This window comes from Aquila chrysaetos, chromosome 17 (assembly GCF_900496995.4).
Source record: "Aquila chrysaetos chrysaetos chromosome 17, bAquChr1.4, whole genome shotgun sequence".
NCBI classification, from domain to species: Eukaryota; Metazoa; Chordata; class Aves; order Accipitriformes; family Accipitridae; genus Aquila; species Aquila chrysaetos.
In genome coordinates, this window is record NC_044020.1 from 13817071 (window position 1) to 13839877 (window position 22807).

The 22807-nt window shown below is 44.9% G+C and overlaps 1 protein-coding gene across 30 annotated transcripts in view; it reads left to right on the top strand.

Moving 5' to 3' along the window:
* The window catches only part of CACNA1C (calcium voltage-gated channel subunit alpha1 C), a 448320-nt gene extending 426258 nt beyond the window's left edge, over positions 1–22062 (top strand). For 16 of the 30 annotated variants that reach the window (XM_030040267.2, XM_030040274.2, XM_030040275.2 and 13 more), the window contains 10 exons: positions 561–662; positions 3320–3447; positions 4596–4730; positions 5732–6084; positions 6980–7006; positions 8382–8510; positions 9001–9110; positions 11087–11190; positions 13979–14302; positions 14574–22062. In XM_030040267.2, the coding sequence (XP_029896127.1) occupies positions 561–662; positions 3320–3447; positions 4596–4730; positions 5732–6084; positions 6980–7006; positions 8382–8510; positions 9001–9110; positions 11087–11190; positions 13979–14302; positions 14574–14870 (1709 nt within the window). In that variant the 3' untranslated portion in view covers positions 14871–22062. Of the gene's footprint in view, positions 1–560; positions 663–3319; positions 3448–4580; positions 4731–5731; positions 6085–6979; positions 7007–8381; positions 8511–9000; positions 9111–11086; positions 11191–13978; positions 14303–14573 lie in introns of all 30 variants that reach the window. The other 14 variants (XM_030040270.2, XM_030040271.2, XM_030040268.2 and 11 more) reach the window with 1 other exon arrangement.
* The last annotated feature ends 745 nt before the right edge of the window (positions 22063–22807 follow it).

The following is a 22807-nucleotide window of genomic DNA, read 5'->3' on the forward strand; positions in this document are numbered from 1 at the left end:
TGCCTGTAGTGCCTTGTCAGAGCACTGTGCAGACTCTCCAAGGCAGACTCTTGGCACCATGTGAGGAACTTGGTATCTGCTGGGAGGCAGGGACTGCAACAGGTAATTCTTGAGATGTGCTGCAAGCAGGCTCAGGTCTTCAGATTTCTAGATGCATCTTTACCACCAATTATTGGTGTTCCCAAGCTGTAGTTTCCCATTAACTGACCTCTATTCTCATCGTATTCAACCTTCACTGGATCTCAATTAAAATTTGAAGTGTTAGATGAGATTGTTGCTTTTTGGGATGAAGTAGCACCATGGTTCTGTTCTTTCTGGCTGTTGCAGACTATCAGTCAGTAACACAGTCACCTTCCTACCCTGAGATGACTATGCATATTGAGGAAGAAGACCTCTTGCTGTGAGGAGGCTTTAGCAATGGTCTGAGCATCTCTTTACCCAAAACTTTCCACTACTGAAAAAGCTCTGATATTTTCCTCCGAAGACTGCTGTGCCAGACAAGAAATTGCTCCTCTGCGGGGTCTGCTTAATTCCTGTCTCTGATGATTTTCACCCTGCAGGTAACCTGGAGCAAGCCAACGAAGAGCTGAGAGCAATAATTAAGAAAATCTGGAAGCGCACCAGTATGAAGCTGCTGGACCAGGTGGTGCCCCCCGCAGGTGGTGAGTGCAGGATCTTGTCCCAGCCCCCGAATCTCTCTTTTTCCCCACCTGACATGTCCTACTGCACCTCATGATCATCAGGTGGGATATGGGGGACAAGCTTTCTTCTACAAGCTGTTACCTGTATTTCATCAGGCTGAGATCTGTTTCTGCCTGTGCTAATATGAATATCATGTTCTTACTGCTGAGAAATCAGGGAAGGAAGAAAAGGTGCATAAATAGGAGTTAGAAACATTTATTCCTAGATCTTGCCCCAGTTTGATCATAGGCATTTGCTCCCCTGGACTTTACTGGGTGCCTGCTGGGGGCAAAAGAAGCAGGCAAAGCTAAGTAGCACCAGGGAGGATGATGTGGACTTTATCTGACTGTATAAGGGATACAGCCTTACACTCAGGTTAAGGACGCAGCCCCATCTCATAACCCCTTCATATTTAGCAAAACTACCTTTACTATGGCATATAACTCTTCTTTTACTTGCGTAACTGCTTTCTGCTATGATACTTGTCAATGACTCATGTACCTGGGGACATTCCTCAGCCAGTCTGAACTGGTGTAACAGATTGCTGTGGGTTGCTATGCAGTGCCACTGGTAGGCTGTAATTACCAGGTTTCTGGGCAGCTCCTTTGCTAGTGTTGTGGTTTAAGCCCAGCCAGCAACTAGACACCACGCAGCCGCTTGCTCACTCCCCACCCCAAGTGGGATGGGGAGGAGAATCGGAAAGAAAGTAAAACTCGTGGGTTGAGATAAGAATGATTTAATAACTAAAGTAAAATAAAATGTAATACTAACAATAATAATAAAAATATAATTATTATAATAATAATTGTAACCAAAAGGAATATAATAAAATAATAAATAAGTAAATAAATAATAAAACCCAAATTAAAAAATAACACCCAAGAAAAAACAAGTGATGCACAATGCAATTGCTCACCATCCACTGACTGATGGCTGAGCAGCGATCTGCTCCTCCCAGCCAACTCCTCCCAGTTTGCTGAGCATGATGTTCTACGGTATGGAATATCCCTTTGGCTAGTTCGGGTCAGCTGTCCTGGCTGTGGCCCCTCCCAACTTCTTGTACACCTGCTCGCTGGCTGAGCATGGGAAACTGAAAAATCCTTAACTTAGGATAAGCGCTACTTAGCAACAACTAAAACATCAGTGTGTTATCAACATTATTCTCACACTAAATCCAAAACACACTCTACCAGCTACTAAGAAGAAAATAACTCTATCCCAGCTGAAACCAGGACAGCTAGGCTTCTTGGGACCCCGGGTACATGGGCATCCAGTGTGGCCTTCACTGACCTTCCAGGTGGCTCCAGGGGCTATAGCACAAAACAGCACTTGGCACTTAGTTAACAGTCACAGCCAGATCCTGAACCTTGCCTAGCCTGCTCTGAAGTCAGTGATCCATGTCTTATAAAATTTCCTGTGGGTTTGGAGGAGAGTTATCTGGATAAAAACTCTGTGCACGTTTCAGCTGACTGACAGTTTGTATTGAATGACAATACAGCAATGACTGCATTTCTGGGGAGAGGTGATCATTTTAGTTTGGTCACACCCATGCTAGGCACAGACAATTTCAACGCAGAGAAGGGCCAGATCAGGTCTGGAATGGATGGTCAGTCAGATGCTGTTCGTTAATCCAGACTCTGAGTATGTATTACCCCAGGCTATCACAGGACAGGGTAGTGTGCATTGACCCAGACTGGGAGGCTGCTGCTATAGCAAGATTCTATGTGGTTGTCCTGGTTTCAGCTGGGATAGAGTTAATTTTCTTCCTAGTAGCTGGTACAGTGCTAGGTTTTGGGTTCAGTATGAGAAGAATGTTGATAACACTCTGATGTTTTCAGTTGTTGCTAAGTAGTGTTTAGACTAAGTCAAGGATTTTTGAGCTTCTCATGCCCAGCCAGCAAGAAGGTTGGAGGGGCACGAGAAGTTGGGAGGGGACATAGCCAGGACAGCTGACCCAAACTGGCCAAAGGGGTATTCCACACCATGCAACATCAGGCCTAGTATATAAACTGGGGGGAGTTGGCCCGAGGGGGCAGATCGCTGCTCAGGAACTAACTGGGCATTGGTCGGTGAGTGGTGAGCAATTGCATTGTGCATCACTTGTTTTGTATATTCCAATTATTTTATTATTGTTATTGTAATTTTATTATTATTATCATCATCATCATTATTATTATTTTCTTCCTTTCTGTCCTATTAAACTGTCTTTATCTCAACCCATGAGTTTTACTTTTTTTCAATTCTCTCCCCCATCCCACTAGGTGGGAAGGAGTGAGTGAGTGGCTGCGTGGTGCTTAGTTGCTGGCTGAGGTTAAACCACGGCAGTGGTAAACCAGTACCAGAGACTGCAAAGCTTAGAGGCGCTTCACCATAAACAATGCACACCCAGAGGCGCATAGCTATAGGGGTTCTCTGCCAGCAGAGCCAGCCTATCCAAATGCCACGTGCACCTCTCCTCCTGACTACTTACAGCAAGCTCTGGCTGTGGAGCAATCCCCTTCCTTCAGCCCTGCACCCCGATGCCATAAGAGGCAGAGATGTACTGCGGTGCCTAGTGTTTCTGAGGGCTCACGTTAGCAAATACACTGTTTAAAATCTGTTGCTTATTTAATTTTTTTTTTTTAATACCCCTTTGCAGATGATGAGGTGACCGTTGGGAAGTTCTATGCCACTTTCCTGATTCAGGAGTATTTCCGGAAGTTCAAGAAACGTAAAGAACAGGGACTGGTGGGCAAGCCCTCCCAGCGCAACGCGCTCTCCTTGCAGGTGACAAGCGGGCACAGGACGGACAGGGGTGGTACAGTAGAGGCATTTGACCCCATTTCTCTCTCAGCCATTCTGGGGGCTGCAATGGGCTATCCCCACTGGAAAGGAGCTTGTAGACCCCTTGAATTACCACATCAATCCTTTTGGATAAACATGTGTGTACCATAGGCCACATCCCTTAGCTCTGGAAGTGGAAGGCACAAGTGAGGTATATCCACAGTTTATCAATCTGCTGGTAATATTTGAAATTTGGGTTCCTTTTAGAGAACTGGTATGAAGTGTCCAGCAGGCACTTGCTTATTACCACATTCATTCTACCCTTTCTGAGGGGAATCAGTATAACAGGGTCAGGGAGACCATGTTGCCAGGAGGCAAAATCAGTTAAAAAACAAAAAGCACACCGGGATGCCAAGATTATCCAACAGATGGGGCATCAGGCTCTAAGACCTGAGATCTGTTCACCACTGTGCTACACGTTCACTGGGTGGACTACCAGGCTGTGTGAAAGAATGAGAAAGCCCCATTGACTGTACAAGGAGCACCATTTATGTCCCTCGAGGGTACAGTAAGGAAGAAGGGTGACTCTGGCGTTCCAGCAAGCTAAAAAGTGCTGTGGCACAGGCACAGATACAGACTGAGGTCTCAGCATACCCACAGCTTACCTCCCTGGATGGACTCCCTGGAATGGATTCCGGTCAGTGAGGGGTTTGAGGACTGTCCAGGTCCAGATGCCAGAAGTTTAGCTATTAAATCCATATTTAAGCTACTGATTAAAAAGGTGAGATTTTCAGAGGCACAAAGTACATGCTTCAGTTGGAACTCTGGCTGCTCTAGGGCTTCTGGTTGTGGATCTGAGAACCCAAAGTTTAAAGCATGCAGACTTGCTTAGTCAAGCCTGTGGATTTATGTCTGTGTCCTGTTGTGATGAAGCCAGAGGACTAGCAAGAAACATTCCTGGGTCAGATTGCTAAGAGTTTCTCCCTCTCTAAGCTGGAGATGAAAGAACAGAATGTGGTGGTGTTTTTCTAGAAGCTGGGGATGCTATATTAAGTAAAAGGGCTTCGCAGTGCTCAGGAAGAAATAGCACTGCTTTTATTTCTCATATACCCACTCGGAGATATGAAGCTCTATAGTTTGCTGTTTTGCAGGCTGGTCTGCGCACACTTCACGACATTGGGCCAGAGATCCGACGAGCAATTTCTGGAGACCTGACAGCTGAAGAAGAGCTAGATAAGGCCATGAAAGAAGCTGTTTCTGCTGCCTCTGAAGATGATATCTTCCGGGTAGGTGCTGAACAAGTTTGCAAGCTGAGGCTAGACCAGTGACTGAGCTCAAAGAGTGCTACATTCTCTTTTATGTGCTTTCATGTATTTCAGCTGGGCCCTCTTTCTTGTTTTCTAGACCCTACTAGAAAACAGAGTGGTGGACTCAGGGGTGCCAGGTCCTAACATCTTTGCACAGGTTTTATCCCATTTTCTTCTCAATGGAAGTTGCCCTCATAAACCCTAATAAAATCAGAACAAGAATGGCCACAGAGTCTGAAAAACAGATCAGTTCAGCCATCTTACAGTCTGCAGAGCAGCAGCCAGGCACACTTCAGTGTTTTGTTCACTCCTTTCAGTGGCACAACTAGCATCCAAAAAGTACACCAGAACCCAGTAGAGCTCCTATGGAAGGAGGAGATTTTCTGAGCAAGTTACCTAAATCTTTTCTTTCTTATTTCATTCCTATTTCTTGTAATTGTCTCCTCTGGTAATATTTCCTCTACTTTGGCATTTTCCTCCTTTCCTTACAGAAAGATGCTGTCAGTCCCTTTCATTACTCATCATCTAAACAGTACATAACTGGCTCATTAAATCTGTCTTCATTTGTTCCTCCAGGTGATTAATAGTTTCTAGTGCTCTTCTCAAATTCCCTCTCATGTCTAAATGTTGCTTTGCAACTGCACTGTGAAAACCAGAGAGCAGTTATCTGCTTCTTGCATCCCCACCCAGTCCTGCACTTCCAAGACTGGTGGGAGGTGTAGAGACACCTTTGCCTCACCTATGCGCCTGGCCAGTCCTCTGAAATACCTTAGAAAGCTAAAGCTTTCACAGCCTGCGTGTACCTAGTCTTTCTGACAGAGAAGTCCATGTGCTATCCTCTGGAAGGGAGAGCACCAGTGCCATCGCGCATACTTTGGTCCTCACATTTTTTTTTAACTCAACAGGCTAAGCCGGAAACATCAGGGCCCTTGCAAATCCTCTCACTCACAAAGGGAAAATCATTCCTGTTTCTCTGACAGAGAGCCGGAGGCTTGTTCGGAAACCATGTCAGCTATTACCAAAGTGATGGCAGGAGTGCGTTCCCCCAGACGTTCACCACCCAGCGACCTTTGCACATCAATAAGTCTGGCAACAACCAGGGAGATACTGAGTCTCCATCTCATGAGAAACTGGTGGACTCCACCTTCACTCCCAGCAGCTACTCATCTTCAGGCTCCAATGCCAACATCAACAATGCCAACAACACTGCCCTGTGCCGCTTCCCCAGCCCACCCAGCTACCCCAGCACTGTCAGCACAGTGGAAGGCCACGGGACCCCCTTGTCACCAACCATACGTGTGCAGGAGGCTCCTTGGAAACTACCTTCCAAAAGGTAAGCTTCACAGCAGAGTGTGAGTCAAGGGACCAGGTACAGGAACACGCATGCAAACACCAGAGCACTGCTGGCTAGCTGAAGTCACCCACCAGACGTTGCCCAGCCTGCAGCCTGGATTGAGCCTTCTGGTTCTCCACTTGTGCCAAAGCCCACAGTGCAACAGATATGCATCAGTTGACCACTGCAAAGAAGCAGCACTCTTGCTGACCAACACACTTGATTTCTCTGGGCTTTATCATGAAGAAACCTTTGTAAGAACCAAAAGGAGCCTTATTTGTCCCTCCTTCACCTCAGGGAGGTGTTTCATCAACTGGTAACTAAAAGAGACTGCAATTCATCTCTTACGCGCCCAATAGGGAGCTTTGTGGAAGTCAGTGGTTTTTCATTCAGTGGGTCACATCCCTACAGAGGTCACCAAAGACATTCTGGGAGGAGGGAGGCAAGGTTTTCAGAAATGCAATACTGTACAAAGCAAAGAAAATCCCCTTCTCTGGACAGCTTTCAGGCTGTCTACGCACAGATGACTACTACAAAAGGAGTATCATTTTTATCAGTGGGGGATTTTTTTTTTTTAAACCTTTTCAGTAACAGCAGGAAGGAGCAGGAAATTTTTTTTTCGGGGCAGAGAGTGGGCAATGTGAAAAGCTGGAGAAATGCTGCCCCAGCAAAGGACAGAATAGGACAATAAGATGGAGGAAATTCAGTGGGTGCAGAATTGCCCAAGTAAAGAGTCCAGTGGTTCTTCTATTTTGTGCGTTCCTGATGGAGGCCACAGAAGTTGCACAATATGTGTTACCATCTGCCCTCCCCCTTGCTGACTTGTGCTGATGTGACACTGCTAACATGGTGTTCTTTTCTCTCCTTGCTTCCTTGGGCACCTTCCTTGAATTAGGACGCATTACTACGAAACACTGGGACGGTACGTGTTCTCCCTCATGCTCTAATGCTCTCTGGGTGTAAGACCCATTGTTCGTCCCATTGAAAGTCCAAATTCCCATTAATGCTGAATATGAGCTCTTCTTTTTGGTGTCAGTAGGGCTGAAAAAGAGGTAACGATCACCATGACACCTCCAGAAAATACTCCTGACTCAGGGCTTTTCTGCTCACAGTCAGGTAGTGATGTATGGACTGTTTCTAGCTGGTTTCTAGATTTGGGGGGTTTTAGAGTTTCTAGCTGGGCTCACACATCTAGGCACTCTCTGATCACAGCACAGTGAAGTACACCCTGGCATGTTCACACAAAAATTCTGTATGGTTTTGGCTAAATGCAGACTGTTGAATAGGGGGAGCTGCCATGTACTGATTTTCTCTCCCCTGCACCTTAGCAGTTTTACTTGCCTCCCATCTCAGGAAGAAGGTCACTCCAGCACTGTCCTACAGGCTGTTTTATACCATGTATATGCACATTTCTCCCAATGTTTTTTGCTTAAATCAAATGATAAAATAATGTTTCCTATCTGGTCCCTGAAAGATGGAAAAAAAAAAACCTGCCACACTGCTCTCTTCTGTGAATGCTAGTAACAGACTGACATTGGCTCCAATACCTCCATGTCAGTATCTCAAAGATTCACACTACGTTCAGATTTTATTTTACTCCTCAGAAAACAAACTCAGAGTGAAGTGAAATGAAAGCCGAGACGTGAAACAGAGGGACAAAGAGGAGGCAAGCAGGGAATTAAGGGCTGTCACACTTAAGGGTTTGAACAAATCCTACTGAATTCAGTAGAAGCACTCTGCAGTTAGTGATGAGAAAAAAGGGACCAAAGATGGAAAAGACAGCAAGGAGCAAGAGCGTGAACAGGAAGCAGAGGGGAAAGATGGTGCAGAGTAAGGGATTTGGGCGGCAAAGACCATACACCACAGAGCTGAGAGGGTTATTGTTAGTGTCTAGGAGGCTCCTCTGAAATTTGTAACCAAGGCTTTTGCAACAAGGGAAAAAGCTGGTATTTCCAAGAGCCCACCTCAGATTTTACTTCGGTTTCAGTGAGATATATCTTTGGAAATGTGGTCAGTGTGACGTGCACATTTATAGAGTATATGTAGTCACAAACGACAATAATATGTTTACGGTATTGTTCAGCATTGATTTAAGAAACTCTTCCTCCGAAAGAGGACACAGACAAAGGTTGTTGCTTTGTATTTGTGAACTCTGCAGCTCTGTTCAGTCATTGATTTTTCTATGATAGCTTTTCAACATTATAATAAACTGAGACAGATGGAGCCTGTCATTCTTGTCTTTATAACAGGTTGTCTCTACCATCTCCATATCTTGACTTGTCTTTTTTGCTCATTAGCTCCGGTTCCAGAGACAGCCAGCTGGCAATTGTTTGCCAAGAGGAAGTGTCTCAGGATGAGACTTATGATGAAAATTTGAATGAAGACATTGAGTACTGTAGTGAACCAAGTCTGCTCTCTACTGAAATGTGAGCTTTGCAGCTTTAGTCAAGGTGTTTGGGTGGTTCTTTAATTAAGGGGCAGAGGTGGGAAGAGGTTACGTTTTTCTACAAAAATCTCCATTTATGGGGTAAGGCCAGAAGATGTTAGCCAGACAACTCAAATATCAGAAAATAATTTAAAAAAAAAAAAAAAAAAAAAAAAGCAGTTCAGCCCTGAGAATTAATACTGAAAAGGATATCTCTCACCTAGGATTTTCTTTATTCTCTGAATGAGACATCTAGATCTGCAGGGCCTCCCCTCACATTCACTTCTACCATCTAACGTTCCCAGATCTCATCTTTAGAGCATTCTCTGTCTCATGGTCTCTTGTTACTGCTCCTGAACCAGTTATAGCTCAAAGCTAGCTCGCTATTGCATCCATTTGATAGCATGAACTTCCTGGCTTCCCTGCTGGAAGAGGGGTTATTCTGTCCAATATCAGCTGCTTTTCTAGAATCTCTCTGTTCTCCTTTCCAGGCTTGCATACCAAGATGATGAAAACAGACAACTTACTCCACCAGAAAACAACAAAGGAGAGGACACCCGGCACTCTCCGAAGAAAGGGTTTCTGTGCTCCTCAGCGCTAGGTAACCTCCCAGCATGACATGCGGGCTGTGCTTTCCTCTGCCTCAATTGAGTTCTCACGTCTTGCTGGAAGAATCCAGCGTGTGTGGGCTGGGGCGTTGCTGTCGGCTGCATTTAGCCCATGAGACCAGGAATCCCATGGCATGCATATGATCCTGATCATGCACATGACTCTACTGACTTTATGCTCAGTCAGTAGATGAATCTGTGGCTGTTTGGATAGTCCCTGTGATCTGTTTGATTAAGCCAGCCTGTGAATTAGGGGAGTTTATTAGAGCACTGTAGACTCTCCAAACAATCACCACGGAGTCACCGAATGGGCTAGCCTTGAGTATATGGTGTTCTGTTCTGTGTGTATTCAGCAGGGAGAAAGGAGAGGTTGTGTCTTGTCGGCTACGAGGAAAACAGTGAATTTCAGATTAAGTTAATACAATACAAATTTGCTTTCTGCTCTAATTGTGCCTGGAGATTTTCAAGTGCTTGAGCGTGCAGACTCCGCTCAGGTGAAATCCACAAATCGTAAGATTTTACGGAAGTATCAGGACAAATGTGACAGTCTGGAAGAAAATGAGGTCTTTTATGTAGAATATTTTTCAGCCTTTTTCCTGAGTATTGGTGTGGAGAAAAAGGACATTTGGGGGAGAAACTAAGAAGAATCCTGTATATAAAATACATTCTTACAAAATAAAAGTGACAGACTAGGTAGTGTAATGTTTAAAGTGAGGCTACTGAGTCTTCACTCAAATCCTTCAGGATGCTTGTACAATTGAGTATTTTAAAAGCATTTACTTTATTTCAAAACTTAAAATATTAGGCGATGAAAATTCCTGTATCTATCTGTAAGGCCAAATTTGCAGTCAGTCCTTGATACAATGCTTCATTAGCTACATTCTAGTGAATATTTATACAGAGATGTCATACTCATTTTACTGGGTTTTTTTCTCTAGAAAGAGGAAATACTTTTTATCTGCATTGTAGCATTCATTCTCTGGGTTATAACACATGTTTCCTCCAACCCCCGAGAGGGCCTTTTCTCAACAAATCAATATTATAGATGCTTACTATTTTCAGAATTCTTATTTTCTTTCCTTCTTTAGAAAAATGTCAACAGGATCAAGAAGTCCACAAAATATTTTAGTGTGCCATGCAGCTTTATCTTTAATACTGGATTTAGTTGCCATTCTTCAGAAGTAAAGCCTGTGCACTTGTTCATAAACATACTTCACTGTACTTTCAAATTCCTTCATAGGGAGTACCTTTCTCATATTTACAGAAGTAAAGTTCAATTTTATAGCAAGTAAACAATGAGACTGTTTCAGTAGTTCCACCTAAAGTTCCACATTTATATAAGACAAAAAAAAAAAGCTTTTTTTTCTTCTCTTCTTTCCAAATTTTGGAAATGCTTCATGTCTATATAAGCAGCCTTCCATTCACCAGTGAATTCAACTATTGATAAATTCACTTCCACTTGACCTTGCTATAGACACAGCCTCATAAACTGTGGTATGTCTGGCAGCTAAGGGACACAGATCACATGCAAGCGGGAGGCCGATGTCACCTGAGCAGCCTGACAGCCCCTTCTGCACATTGTGTACAGCCAGGCACAGCAGCAGAGCCTCAGCTGCCATCATCAGTCCCACTGAGGGCTTTACCTGAACCAGAGAGGTCTGAGAAGATTTCCACTGCTTAGGAGGGAAATCAGCTGCATGGTATCCACTAGGACAGTTTTTTAAAAGAGGAAAAATAAAAATCATCGTCCAGAATTTTATCTAGCAGCTTGCTTGGAAGGTAGTGCTGGTTGGTCGATGATGCTTGATTACTTTTTGGAAAGGGCAAGGTGTTGAGGGAAAGTGGACAGAGCCTAAAATGTGGGTGTCTTTGCTGTATCTCCAGTGGGACTGCGCTAAAAGAAGTTGAAAACAGATTACCTCTAGTGTATTATGAGTGATGGACACAGTTGTGTGTGATTGCTTTTCAGGTCGAAGAGCATCTTTTCACTTAGAATGTCTGAAAAGACAGAAAAACCAGGGCGCAGATGTCTCACAGAAGACAGTTCTGCCTTTGCATCTGGTACATCATCAGGTAAGCATTAATAACCACAAAGGCCCAAGCAATGTAATTGAGACCCTACCATCTGCAGTGCCCCCACATTGTATCCCAACACACTTTTTAAAAACCATTTGGGACAGTTTCTCACCCATATCAAAGGTCCAATTTTTAGAATTGTATTTGCCATCATACTCATTCCTACTTCGAGGATTTTTATCGTTCCCAGAAGAATGCTACAGGAACATGTCCTTTGGAGTCTGCAGAGTTATCATTTTCTGATGTCCATGAAAAAGTAAAATAAAAAACTAGCTAAAAGATAAAAATAATTACCCAAATTGCATGCTGCAGTGCAATTACACTGGCTTGATGGTAGTATGCACACAAATAAAATGTGCAGGGTCTACTTTCATATTAATTAAAGGTAACCAGTAACTGTAATTAATCATTTTAAAACATAAACTGATTACATGTAATTAATCAGCTTCTTAAGCCCGTTGTAACTGCATTCAGCAGCCTAGCAAATGTATGCCTAGGCACGTACCTAGATGATTAGCCAGCTGTCATAGTCCACAGTAGACTTGTGTCTTTCAGTTTGATGATGCCACTTTTTGTCACCATAAAAGAAACAGGTGCAGATGGTAGTGCCAGCCTTGCAAGTGGGGCATCCTGCTCCGTGCAGTCCCCTGGGGCAGGGCAGAACGGCCTTCCCACCTCCTTAGGCTGCCACAGGGGCAGAAAACTCCACGCGGCAGGGGCGGGAGGAGTAAGAAGTCAGAGCAGAGGAGTGAGAGATGAGCACACTTGAGGCTCCCTGGCTTTTCTCACCTCCACTCCTAGCCAGTTATCCTTTAAGGATCAAGGTCCAGAAAGCAGTGGTCTGCAGAGAGTTACAGCTGTGGCAGGGACAACCAGCAGATGTGTTGGGGCAGGTAGGAGTGGGTGGGAAACAGCTTCCCACGTTCCCCACAGCAGCAGCAGCCCTCCGGAGACTTCCTGCCCTCCCACGGCAGGCCAGGCAGAGGGCACATATGCCCCCAACCCTCTCAGCCCACCCGGCTGGCAGAATCACCTCCCTCTAACCTGTACAAAGAGCATGGAGCTACTTCACCCTTCCTCATCCCACCATGCGGCTCCAAACCTAGAGGGATGGGGTTTTGCCCACCCCAGTGTCACTCAGCCAGACTGAAGGGTTACCCTGACATAGGCATCTGGCCTCCAGCTGACAACACTCAGCAGTGTTCTTATGTTTACAAAAATGTTAGGCTACAACAGTGCTTAAAATAAGAACGTAAAGTGGAAAGGTTGCCTCTGCTAAGTGCACTGGATTCAGTTGCTCATGAATGCTTGAAGGGCTATTCTCACGAAATACTTATACATCATGATATGTAAATATAGGCAGCTGAAGCTCAAAGCAATCCCGAAGAGCTTCTTTCAACTTCCTCAGAACCTTACATTTTGGATAAAACACCTTGTATATGTTTCTGCCAACAAGCTGAAAAATGGTTCAGTTGTCCTGCCTGACAGATCTAGGACTCTCCTCGAAGTCCTGGCAGTTTAAGGGATGTGCTGAGGCCTGCAGGGCATGACTTATACAGATGAATTTTTAAGGGCTTTCTTCCTCACTGAAATTTCATAGGAGACGGACATCTAACTCCTGAGAAAATCTTGAACCTTGTAGGTGGCTAATAATTAATTCTTTTGTTCATCTGTCACTGAAATCATTAGCCCAGCATGGTTATCAGTTCCCAAGGATTTCAGTGGCAGATGGACTGAGCTTCACTTAACTTTAGATATCTTAAAGTTAGCTCTCTAGTTTAAACTGGTCAGTTCAGTCCCACTGTGGTCAACAGAGAAAGATCATTGCCAAAGGGCAAGTATAAGTCTTGTCTAAGTCTCGCCCTCCAGATAGCATTTTCAGGCAGCTGTCGAAAAGAGGCAGGAGGCTTGCTGGTGTCTCTCTACACAGTTAGCTTAGACTAAATATATAGCCTTCAGATAGGTGAAGCTGGGTGAGACTAACCCTAGCCCAAACAAGAGGATTCTCTGCAACATAACCCACATGCTTTTGTATTTTCTATGCATTTATTTCTTTGCTCATACTAGGCAGCAGTGAGCTCTGTGAGATGAGTTTATGACCCTGACAGCATTGCTTACAGAACAAGGCAGCAGTCACCATGAATAAGGCTCTGTGCAACAAGGGGCTTCTTGAGAAATTTGTTACAAAAGGAGGCTGGATGACTCAGAGATTGTGTATATGATTACAGGAAGGACTGGATGGCTTGAAGTATAATCATCAGATATTGATCCTCCCACCAACAGCAGGTGCCTTAAAATCCAGTGGTGGATTTATAGTTATTGCCAACTGCAGACACATCTAAAATTCACATCTGGTATCTGTTCATGTTCCACAGTAGACACAGAAAACATAGCAATTGGCAGTAAATGCTAGCGGTGTGGGCGGTGGCAGTGGTGGGAAAATGAATTGCTGTCTCTCCCACTGGAGAAGTGGTGGTGTTTCTGGGAAGGCTGTGGGGAGTGGGGCTGCATCTCTCCTGTCAGTGCAGTGGTTCCAAGGCTGAAGAACTGCAGTCATGCAAGTTCGCAGTCTGGTGCTTGGCACTAGCTCAGGATACACCATTTAAAGGAAAGCTTGCAAAATGAGTTTGCAGGAAACATCCAAACTGTTCCAGGAGCTGGCAGCTGTTTTCATAAGCCTCGAGAACCTCCAGGCCTTTCTCGGGTAGTTTCTCCAGAAACTCCTTGTTCCGGCCCTGCTGCTAAGAGCAAGCTCTCACTCGTCTTGTTCCTCTTCTGTCCACAGGCGTTAGCGGTGGCCGGCCTGAGTCCCCTACTCCAGCGAAGCCATTCCCCCACCATGTTCTCTCGGCTGTGTGCTACACCCCCCGCTACACCCTGCAGCCGTGGCTGGCCGCAACAGACCATCCCAACTCTGCGTCTCGACGGGGCAGAGTCCAGTGAGAAGCTCAACAGCAGCTTCCCGTCAGTACACTGCGGCTCTCGGTACCCTGACAACACTGGCTGCAGCAGCCCGAGGAGAGCCAGACCAGTCTCCCTCACCGTCCCCAGCCAGACCGGAGGGAGCAGCAGGCAGTTTCACGGCAGCGCTGGCAGCCTGGTTGAAGCGGTAAGACTGCAGAGTCGCGAAGGACGTGAGCAGTGGCAAGGCCAACTAGAAATGCGGCCCTCGGAAGAGCAGGGCAACAGATATATTGCTGCCCACAATGCTAAGAGTAGGCGAGCCCGTCTCCAAGCAGGGATTACCAATGTGAATGGGAGGAGAAGGACCACTAGGGAAAATACAGCCGTAACGAGGGTTGTGTTAGGGGTGCGACAGGGTTGATGATGCAGAGTACTAACGTATGTCTTTGTCTCTGGTTCCCTACCTGCTTTTGAAGGTCTTGATTTCCGAAGGACTGATGCAGTTTGCTCAAGATCCAAAGTTCATCGAGGTCACAACCCAGGAGCTCGCAGATGCCTGTGACATGACGATAGAAGAGATGGAAAATGCAGCAGACAACATTCTCAATGGTAACAGCAAGCAGAGCCCCAATGGCAACCTCTTGCCTTTTGTTAACTGCAGGGACCCAGGGCAGGACAGTGCAGGAGAGGAAGAGGAAGAGGTGCAGAACCCGGATTGTAGAAAAAGTCAGGAGGAGCTCAAGGACAGCAGGATTTATATCAGCAGCCTGTAGTTGCCAGGGCTGGAAGCGATGCTGGTTTTTTATTTGTTTCAATGTTCCTAATGGGTTTGTTTCAGAAGTGCCTCACTGTTCTCGTGACCTGGAGTAACCGGAACAGCGTTCTTCATTCATTTCTGTTGGGACGAGTCGCAGAGTTGGGTGGTGTAAGAAAGCTTTTCAGGAGCGGATATAACCCCAGCACGTGTCCATGAAGCAAGAGTGAGGAGGAGGAGGAGGAAGAGGAGGAGAGCCAGCTCCCTCTTTTTTTTCAGTCCCTGCACAAGGAACGACGACTGCCTCCCAAGCGTGAAGGGGAACCTCAGCTTCCTGTGGATGGCCCTAGCCAAAAGGACCCTGCGTCAAACGGGTGTCTTTCAACTTTGCTTGTAAAAATCATTTTGCACATATTCTGTATGAGCCTCACCGTCTCCATAAAGCCAAGGCCCTTTGATTCGGAAGGAGAGGAGGACTTCTTCTGCTGTGGATTCCCGTACCGCGAAGGGGAGGAGGAAGCAGAAGAAGGCCGAGGGCGCCCGAGGGGCAGCTGGCAGCGCTGCCCAACCCTGCCCAGACTGCCAGGCAGCGGTCTCTGCCGACCAATCGGAGCTCAGGCAGCCACTCCTGCCAACCAGTCAGAGCTCGAGCAGTCACTTGCCAGCCAATCCGAGCTTAGGCAGTCTTCTGCCGACCAATCGGAGCTCAGACAGCCAGCCGTGCCAGCCAGCGGGAGAGCGGGGAGCAGGCTCTGCGGCGGGGCTGAGCCAACCTGCCCCGCGCTTGCTGAGGTGGCGGTGGGCTGGCGGAGATCTCTCCTTGTTTTGCAGTTTGATATTTTCTTGAAAGCATGTTGCAGTTTTTATTTTGACTAAATTTTTTTTTTTTTTTTTTTTTTTTTTGGAGGGAGAAGGGAGTGTTTACAACGTTTTGTAATCACCTACCTTTTTGTTTTGGTTTATTTTCACCTTTGCAAATGTTAAATTGGTTTGATCATGTATTATTTAAACTGGGGTTTTTTTCTCCATTGAAATTTGGTAGAAGTATAATGATAGCCGAGTTTTACCAACCATTATGTACACCAAGAATTTGTAATTTTATTTGCTAGTAATTGAAACCTCCTTTTTTTGTTGTTGTTTTATAATTTAAAGATAGTAGGCAATGCACTTGATATAGTCTTGCACATTTGAGTGATTGATTTGGGTTCTTTTTAGTGCTAAGTATATCTGTGAGTGTGGGAGCAATACCAAGCGAGTGTGCGTGCGCGCGTGTGTGTGCGTGTGTAAGTGCATGCAGTTCTCCACATCCTGGTTTGAGCTGCAGGAGATCTGTATCTGGGGCCATTTGAATGCAAAAACAAACCACTGTCTCTGCTTGTGAAAGGGGAATCAGTAACTCTTTGCATTTTCTGTTCCACAAGATATGCAAAAACAATGCAATAATATTAATTTTAAAATACAATTGTAAGTTGTGTTGGCATTAAAACTGTATAGAAAAAAATTGTGGGGGTGGGGGGAAACAAACAAAAAAAAACAAACAGAAGGCGTTACGCTTCAATATATTCCGTGTGATGTTTTATTGCATTGATAATGTTTCTGTTGAAGAAACCGTTATACTTGAATTCAGGTCAGTTTCAGTATTTTTCAAATATTTTTTTAAAATGAATTGCAATTGTGCCAAGCAAAGATAATGAATTGAATTAAGTTTGTTTAAAAAAAAAAAGAAAAAAAAGAATCACTTCTTGTATATTTTGCTGCATGTCAAGTGAATCATTTCGTATTTGGAATGTGCCAAGCTTTACCTTTGAACTTTTAAGTGCTTTTCTACGTGTGGTTGGGGAAAGGGGTACTATTTTTTTTTCCTTTTTTAATTTGTACAATGAACAAAGTGTACCTGGTGTAAGTAACTCTTCTGCAATCCACTGACAGGTTGAACGTTACTGATTTTGCATATCTTGTGTTCATTTTCCTTCTTCCTCACTCCCTTTAAACATGCACGATGACTTTATTGGTAGAGAATCTTTCTTCCCGAGACTGGGACATTTTATTCAGGCTTTGTTCTCTTTCCGTTTGCTCAGTTTCTCTAAAGGTCTTGTCCCACTGGAGGGTGGCAAGACCCTCAAGCTGATTTGGCAGATCCATCCTACATATTCAGCTGGCACCAGCAATTCAAGGAGCAGGGAAAAAAAATCTGCTTTCAAATTTCTTTTATTAAATAGCTAACCCTGATTAATTATAGCAGGGTCCTGGGATAAGCAAATGCCAGACGCAGAATCGTTAACAAAGTAGTCTTAACTCTGGTCTGGACTGAAAGCAGAGGGCAAGTGAGGGAGAGAGCTCTGGATTATTGCTTAGGAGAATTGCTGCAGTCTGGTCCAGATGCAGATGTTAAGTGACTTTTTTGTGTTCTTATGCACGGTCTTATCCCTCTTCCTAGACTTTAGTGGATGGATCAGATTCTAAGTCACAAAACATCTGACAGCACAGCATGTCCTAGCCATATTTCCCTACTAGTAAGTGTGAACCTCTCTTGATTTTCCTCACACCGATACTTGGCCCTAACCTGTGAGAGAGGCTGAAAAACCAGGCAGATATTGTTAGATTATGCAACTGATTTTTGTCTAGACTACTGCTGTTTTTTCTCCCTTCTCAAGACGGTTCACAAACTTGCAGATCAGTGCTGAGCTAGGAGGTGTGATCTGACTCAGAGCTAAACTTTCATTCAAATCTTGAGCTTCTGCAGATGTCTGAGAACATAATTTATTCTATATGTTGATTACATTATTTTTGTAATGCCCTTGTTTTTCTTTTTGATTCTCTGCGGCATAAGGCAGAAATAGCAAAGGGTACTTTTGACAGTGCATTTTTTTCAGTGTCATTTTCAACTGGCCAGTAGGAGCTCAAGATACCTTGAAAAAAACCAAATCCTTTTAAACTAGAGAAATACAAATCCATTTATACAACCACCTGGCATCAAAGTCCTAATTCAAGACTTCCCTAGAGAAAGTAACCAGCTGATGTCTGTCAGTCTCACCCTTTCCATCCCTCGTGCCTGTATGGAGATGGGCACACAAACGTATCTCCCTTTGGGAGTTTGCTGCTGCTAGTGCTGATGTGCTCCAAAGCTACTTGAAAGGAAATAGTGCTGTGCCTGGCTGTTTCTGAAAATGAAGTCACTGTAAGGGCTCCCTATCTCATTTTCTTCCACTAGAAAGTCCATCTGACCCTCCCAGTGGGAGACAGAGGTGTTCTCTGCTCCTGAGAAACAAAGTACTGATCTAAATTAGTAGTGGCAATGGGCATTTTGGACGCTTGACAGCCCGTGTCATCTTTTAGGATTTTTCTTGATGGGAAGGAAAATGGTGGAAAGGATTATGTCCCACGCATTCCCAGTGAAAGCTGTGACTCCCTTAGGGGTCAGAGCCTACAATGGCCAGGGGAAACTCCGCTCCCTGCTGGAAGACCCCTTAGGTCCTGCAGAGTGGAAAACACATGGCTAGCAGAGAATGCAGATGATGTTTGCGGTTTGAAGGGCAGGTGTTAAATTTAGTAATTGCTGGTTAAATTTAAAAAGTTAAATTGCTGGTGCCAGCTGTGCTAATTTCTCTTTCTGGGGAGGGTGGTGTATATTTTTTTTCATTTGAGGTACTTCCACTGTGCACATTGTGACAGGCCTGAGCAAAGAGCTACTGCCTCCTTCAGGTGAGGTAAAGTCTGGGGGACGGTGGGAAGGTGGGGGCAGATTTAGTTCCTGGAGTGTCCTTCTTTCCCTGTGTATGGGAGTGGATGGTGGGTACAATCACTGTGCTGTGGATGGAAGCTTTGAAGGATCTGACGGCTGAAGAGTGGCATGGAAGGAAAGGAAAGAATGGGGGAAAGTGATCTGCTGTTTGCCACTGAGCATCTCTGACTTGCAGACTAAAGACGTTTCTTATAAAACAACAAACCTCCTCCCTGTATCACTCCTGCTCATTATTCCAGGCAGTACTGGGCCAGCCGCACCGGGTGCGTTTCTTTTTTTCTTCCTTATTTCTGTGTGGCTGACGTGACGGGGAAGAAAGTGGAACTCATGATCCAGAGCTGGAGTTTCGTTATCCACAGACCTTTTCTGCATCATCTGCCTCTTCAGCTGGACATGTGAACGATGATGGTGTAGATGCTGCTGCTACTGCAGGGGTCCCGCCTGTTTTATTACCCTGCCCACCACACCTCAGCATGGAGGGACAGCCAGAGAGGCGCCATGTACAGAATTGCATCTATTTCTGCTTTGTTTTCTGACTCAGAACCCTGCCCCTGATGACTACGACAATGATGACGACAACAACAAAAAAAGGGCAAATGCATTTTTTACATTTCTTGATAATTTCCAAAGCAATGTATCATTGCTTTCTTTAGACTGACGCCAATATAACAGTTGTATGGGTCTCAGCCAGGCTCCTGTGTCTTTTCTGCCTGATAGTTTCAGATTGCTGTATGAAATGTATGCGCGTTTGCACACAGACACAATCGTATGAGGTGACAGCACTGCAAGGCCTTGGGGTTGTTCACCTGTGTCATAGATGAAGTTGGAGGCCTTGCTTTGTACGTGTAGATGAGAACTCCAACCCACTGGTCCAGTGAGCTGCAGTGAAGCAGCCGTACTGAGACAGAACTGAGTATCCTAAGATACATGCACAGTCCCGTTGTGACTGTCCTTGTGGCAGGGGCGGCGGGGGGTGGAGAGGAACACTGAATGGGGAATTTGGAGCACAACAAAGTTGATAAAATTAAGTAGAATCCAGTTGGGGGCTTCTGATAGCGATGAGCTTTTTCTCAGTTCCCATAATGAAAACTGTAGTGCGTATAAAGAAAATATTCCAGGCCATCAGAAGCCCCAGTTCCCATCTTGCTAATGCAATGCTGGAGGGCACTAAGAGGCCGAGGAAGTTGTATTGATGCAAAGAATGTGGAAAACAGAACTGGGCCCCAAAAAATTTGATTATATCTTTCCTCCATTTATTTTCTTCTCCAAAGAAGACTAAGAAATATAAATGTCAATAGCTGCACAGGGTTTCTTCTTTTCTTCTTTTGATTGTTGCAAAGTTTTAAAAGTTTTATTCTGGATTAGCAAGCCCAGGGACCCAGAAGGTTTCCAATAGGATCTCAGTCCATGGAGCTTTGCTCTCTGTTGTTGCTTTGTTTCTGGATAGCTGAAACCACTATGGCCTTGCTGCTACAGCTCCCTGAGATAGGGCAGATGAGGGCAGAAGCACAACCGAGAGATATGTCCTGTACTGAAGACAGACTGGGCTACAATTGCTTTCAGAGAAGTCAGTAGCATCACACTGGAATGGAAAAAAACCCTCTTCTGGTACAAACTTTAGTGTTCTAGTTAAATCCTCCATCCTTCCCCTGCCCCATATGGGGGACTTGACTTAACTGTTAACACTTGAGTGTAAAAAACAGGCCTTTAGGGGCACAGGGCTCGACTCAGTTGCCTAAATGTTGGCATCTACTGCCACCTGAGATACCCTACAGTACTCTGCCTGGCCTGCAGCCGCTGGTCTGGAAAGACACAACTCTTCCCCAGGGCTGGTGTCACAGCTATCAGCCCCACACAGATGGCAGAGATCTCAGGTGGCAGGAGACAATTAGGCAACTTAATCAAGTCCCTTTCTAAAGGGCTAATTGGAAGGAGCGGCACCAATGACTGATGTAATAAGGGAATCTTCATTAGCATTACCAAGGGCTTAGTTAGGCACCATCAGGAGCTCATCTCCATGCTCCCATGCTGTTGTTTTTCTACCCCACATCACCCAGATAGCCTCCACTCCTACAGCCTGAAGTCCACGGCACTCTGCCCAGCCCTTACGTTAGGCCAGGGTTAGCGGCTGCATCCCAGGCCCAGCGGGGTGGGGGCAAGCCCAGGCGAGAGCAGGCATCACTCCACCCAGCAACAGATTTTTCTGCCAGTGTTTGAATGGCCCCCTTCCAAAGCATTTTCCTATTCAAGACAGACCCACAGAGACACCATTCGTTAGCCTCATCGTTCAGACGATGAAACACACGTGTTTTTCTGTTGCATTTTGCATTTTGCCCAGCCAGGCAAAACGCACGCTCTTTCCCAAACAGGCTGTAATGCTTTTGATATTTTAAGCATCCTAAGCCAGTCTCCTCCCATCTCAAGCACCTAGGTAGACTGGCAGCCAATACTACCTAAACATCATCAACTTTATGATTGCTCGTAGAAGTGATTGGTTCAGGCTTATTCAGTCTTGACAGTTTGAATGTGGAAAGATTTCAGAGGAGGAGGAGTGAGATTGTAAATATTTCTTTGACAAACATTGCTGCATCACACACAAAAAAAGGGGGAGATACTTTTAAAACTGCCTTAAAAATCAATTCTGAATGATGAAATCTCCCTCCAAACAATTACCGCTTGGTAGAGCAAGGGATAAGTCGCTTTGGGTGAATTCTGGCAAGAAGTGGTTGGAATCTAGTCCAGTTTCAGGAGTGAAAGTGTAATTTAGGAGCTGATCTCTCACTCAGTCTGAATTCACATCAGCGCCAATGACTGAGCACTGCAGGATCAAAACTCTTTAACGCCTGGGGGGGTACTGTATCTGGCCTGCGTCTCCATGGTTTGGGTCTGGCCCGGCAAGGTACTGCATACCTGTGTCTCCCAGTGACTTCAGGGAAGATGGGGTTCCTCAGCACCTCTTAAGTTCAGGCCCTGGAGCACCATTTCCTGCTCTGATCATCAGCTATAAATGTTGATAAATATAAGTGTTTTGCCTTCATTTGAATTGCCCAGAGCTGTAAAATGAACTCTCTCAAGTATAAATCAGTCCAGATATAAACCTCTTCTCCCACTCTTCCCTACGCTCCCTGCCCACCCTCCCAGCCCTTCCTTGCACCTCTACCCAAGCCTTTCCCCGTCTCAATTCTTTACCTCCTTCCACAATTTTATATCTAGTTTTCATGAACCCACAGAAATGCTTTTGTAAATAATGCTGTACAGTTTGTAACCGTCATGTAAGCCTGTCATCAGTGCCAGAGTCCGTCTTGCCCTCTCGCACGTTTTAAAATCAACAGAGGAAAGTTAGCGCGAATGGCCCGCCAGTGAGCTATAGGGTCATCTCTGTGTGGGACAAATGTATATTCCTGTAAGATTGCATTTTTATCTAAGGAATGATGTTATTTTAAAATTGCTAATAAATTTCTAAACAATGTCCAGATTTGTTTAATATTGTAAATGTTATCAGAACTCTTATGACATTGCTCCCTTCTATCAGCAGTGACTGAAAAATAAGACAGCTTCCTGCAGCCCCTTATTTTCCATCGTCAGTCCCGCTGCCGTTCATGGGCTCCCTTGTGCATTTAAGGGACTGCAGAACAGTCTTGGACAGTCGCAGCCTGCCCTGTTAAACAGTAACTTAGGAAATCCAACTGTTCTCTGTGTTGTTGTTGTCACTACAGAAATTCTGCCATGTCATGATGTCCAAAGTGTGACTCAAGCGTAACCACACACTTAACATTTTCTCCACAGGATTCTTTTTTACGAAGCGTATGCAACAAAAAATGAATGCCCGCAGCCTAAATACAGTGTAATTAGTATCTACATAAGCTACGAAGCTAATGGGATGATAAGTAGCATACCACGCATTTACTTTTCGATTGAACAAATTTGTTCTACCATGGTTATCAAGCAATTACACTGCAATGCCAGCTGAGCACTGTATTTCCTGTCGCAGCACTATAAATCATAGTGTACTCAGTCCAAGTACGTTGGTACAAAATGGAGCAAAATAGTGTCTAAAGAAAAAAGAATGTTTTTCTTCCATTATGTGTATATATATATATTTTTTTTTTTTTTTCCCCGACTTGCACGCAAGTGTCAGAACTGCAGGTTTTGCTGCTACTGTTAATTAGTGGTGTCACAAAATGGTAGAACCCAGGAGGTGATTAAAACCTGTG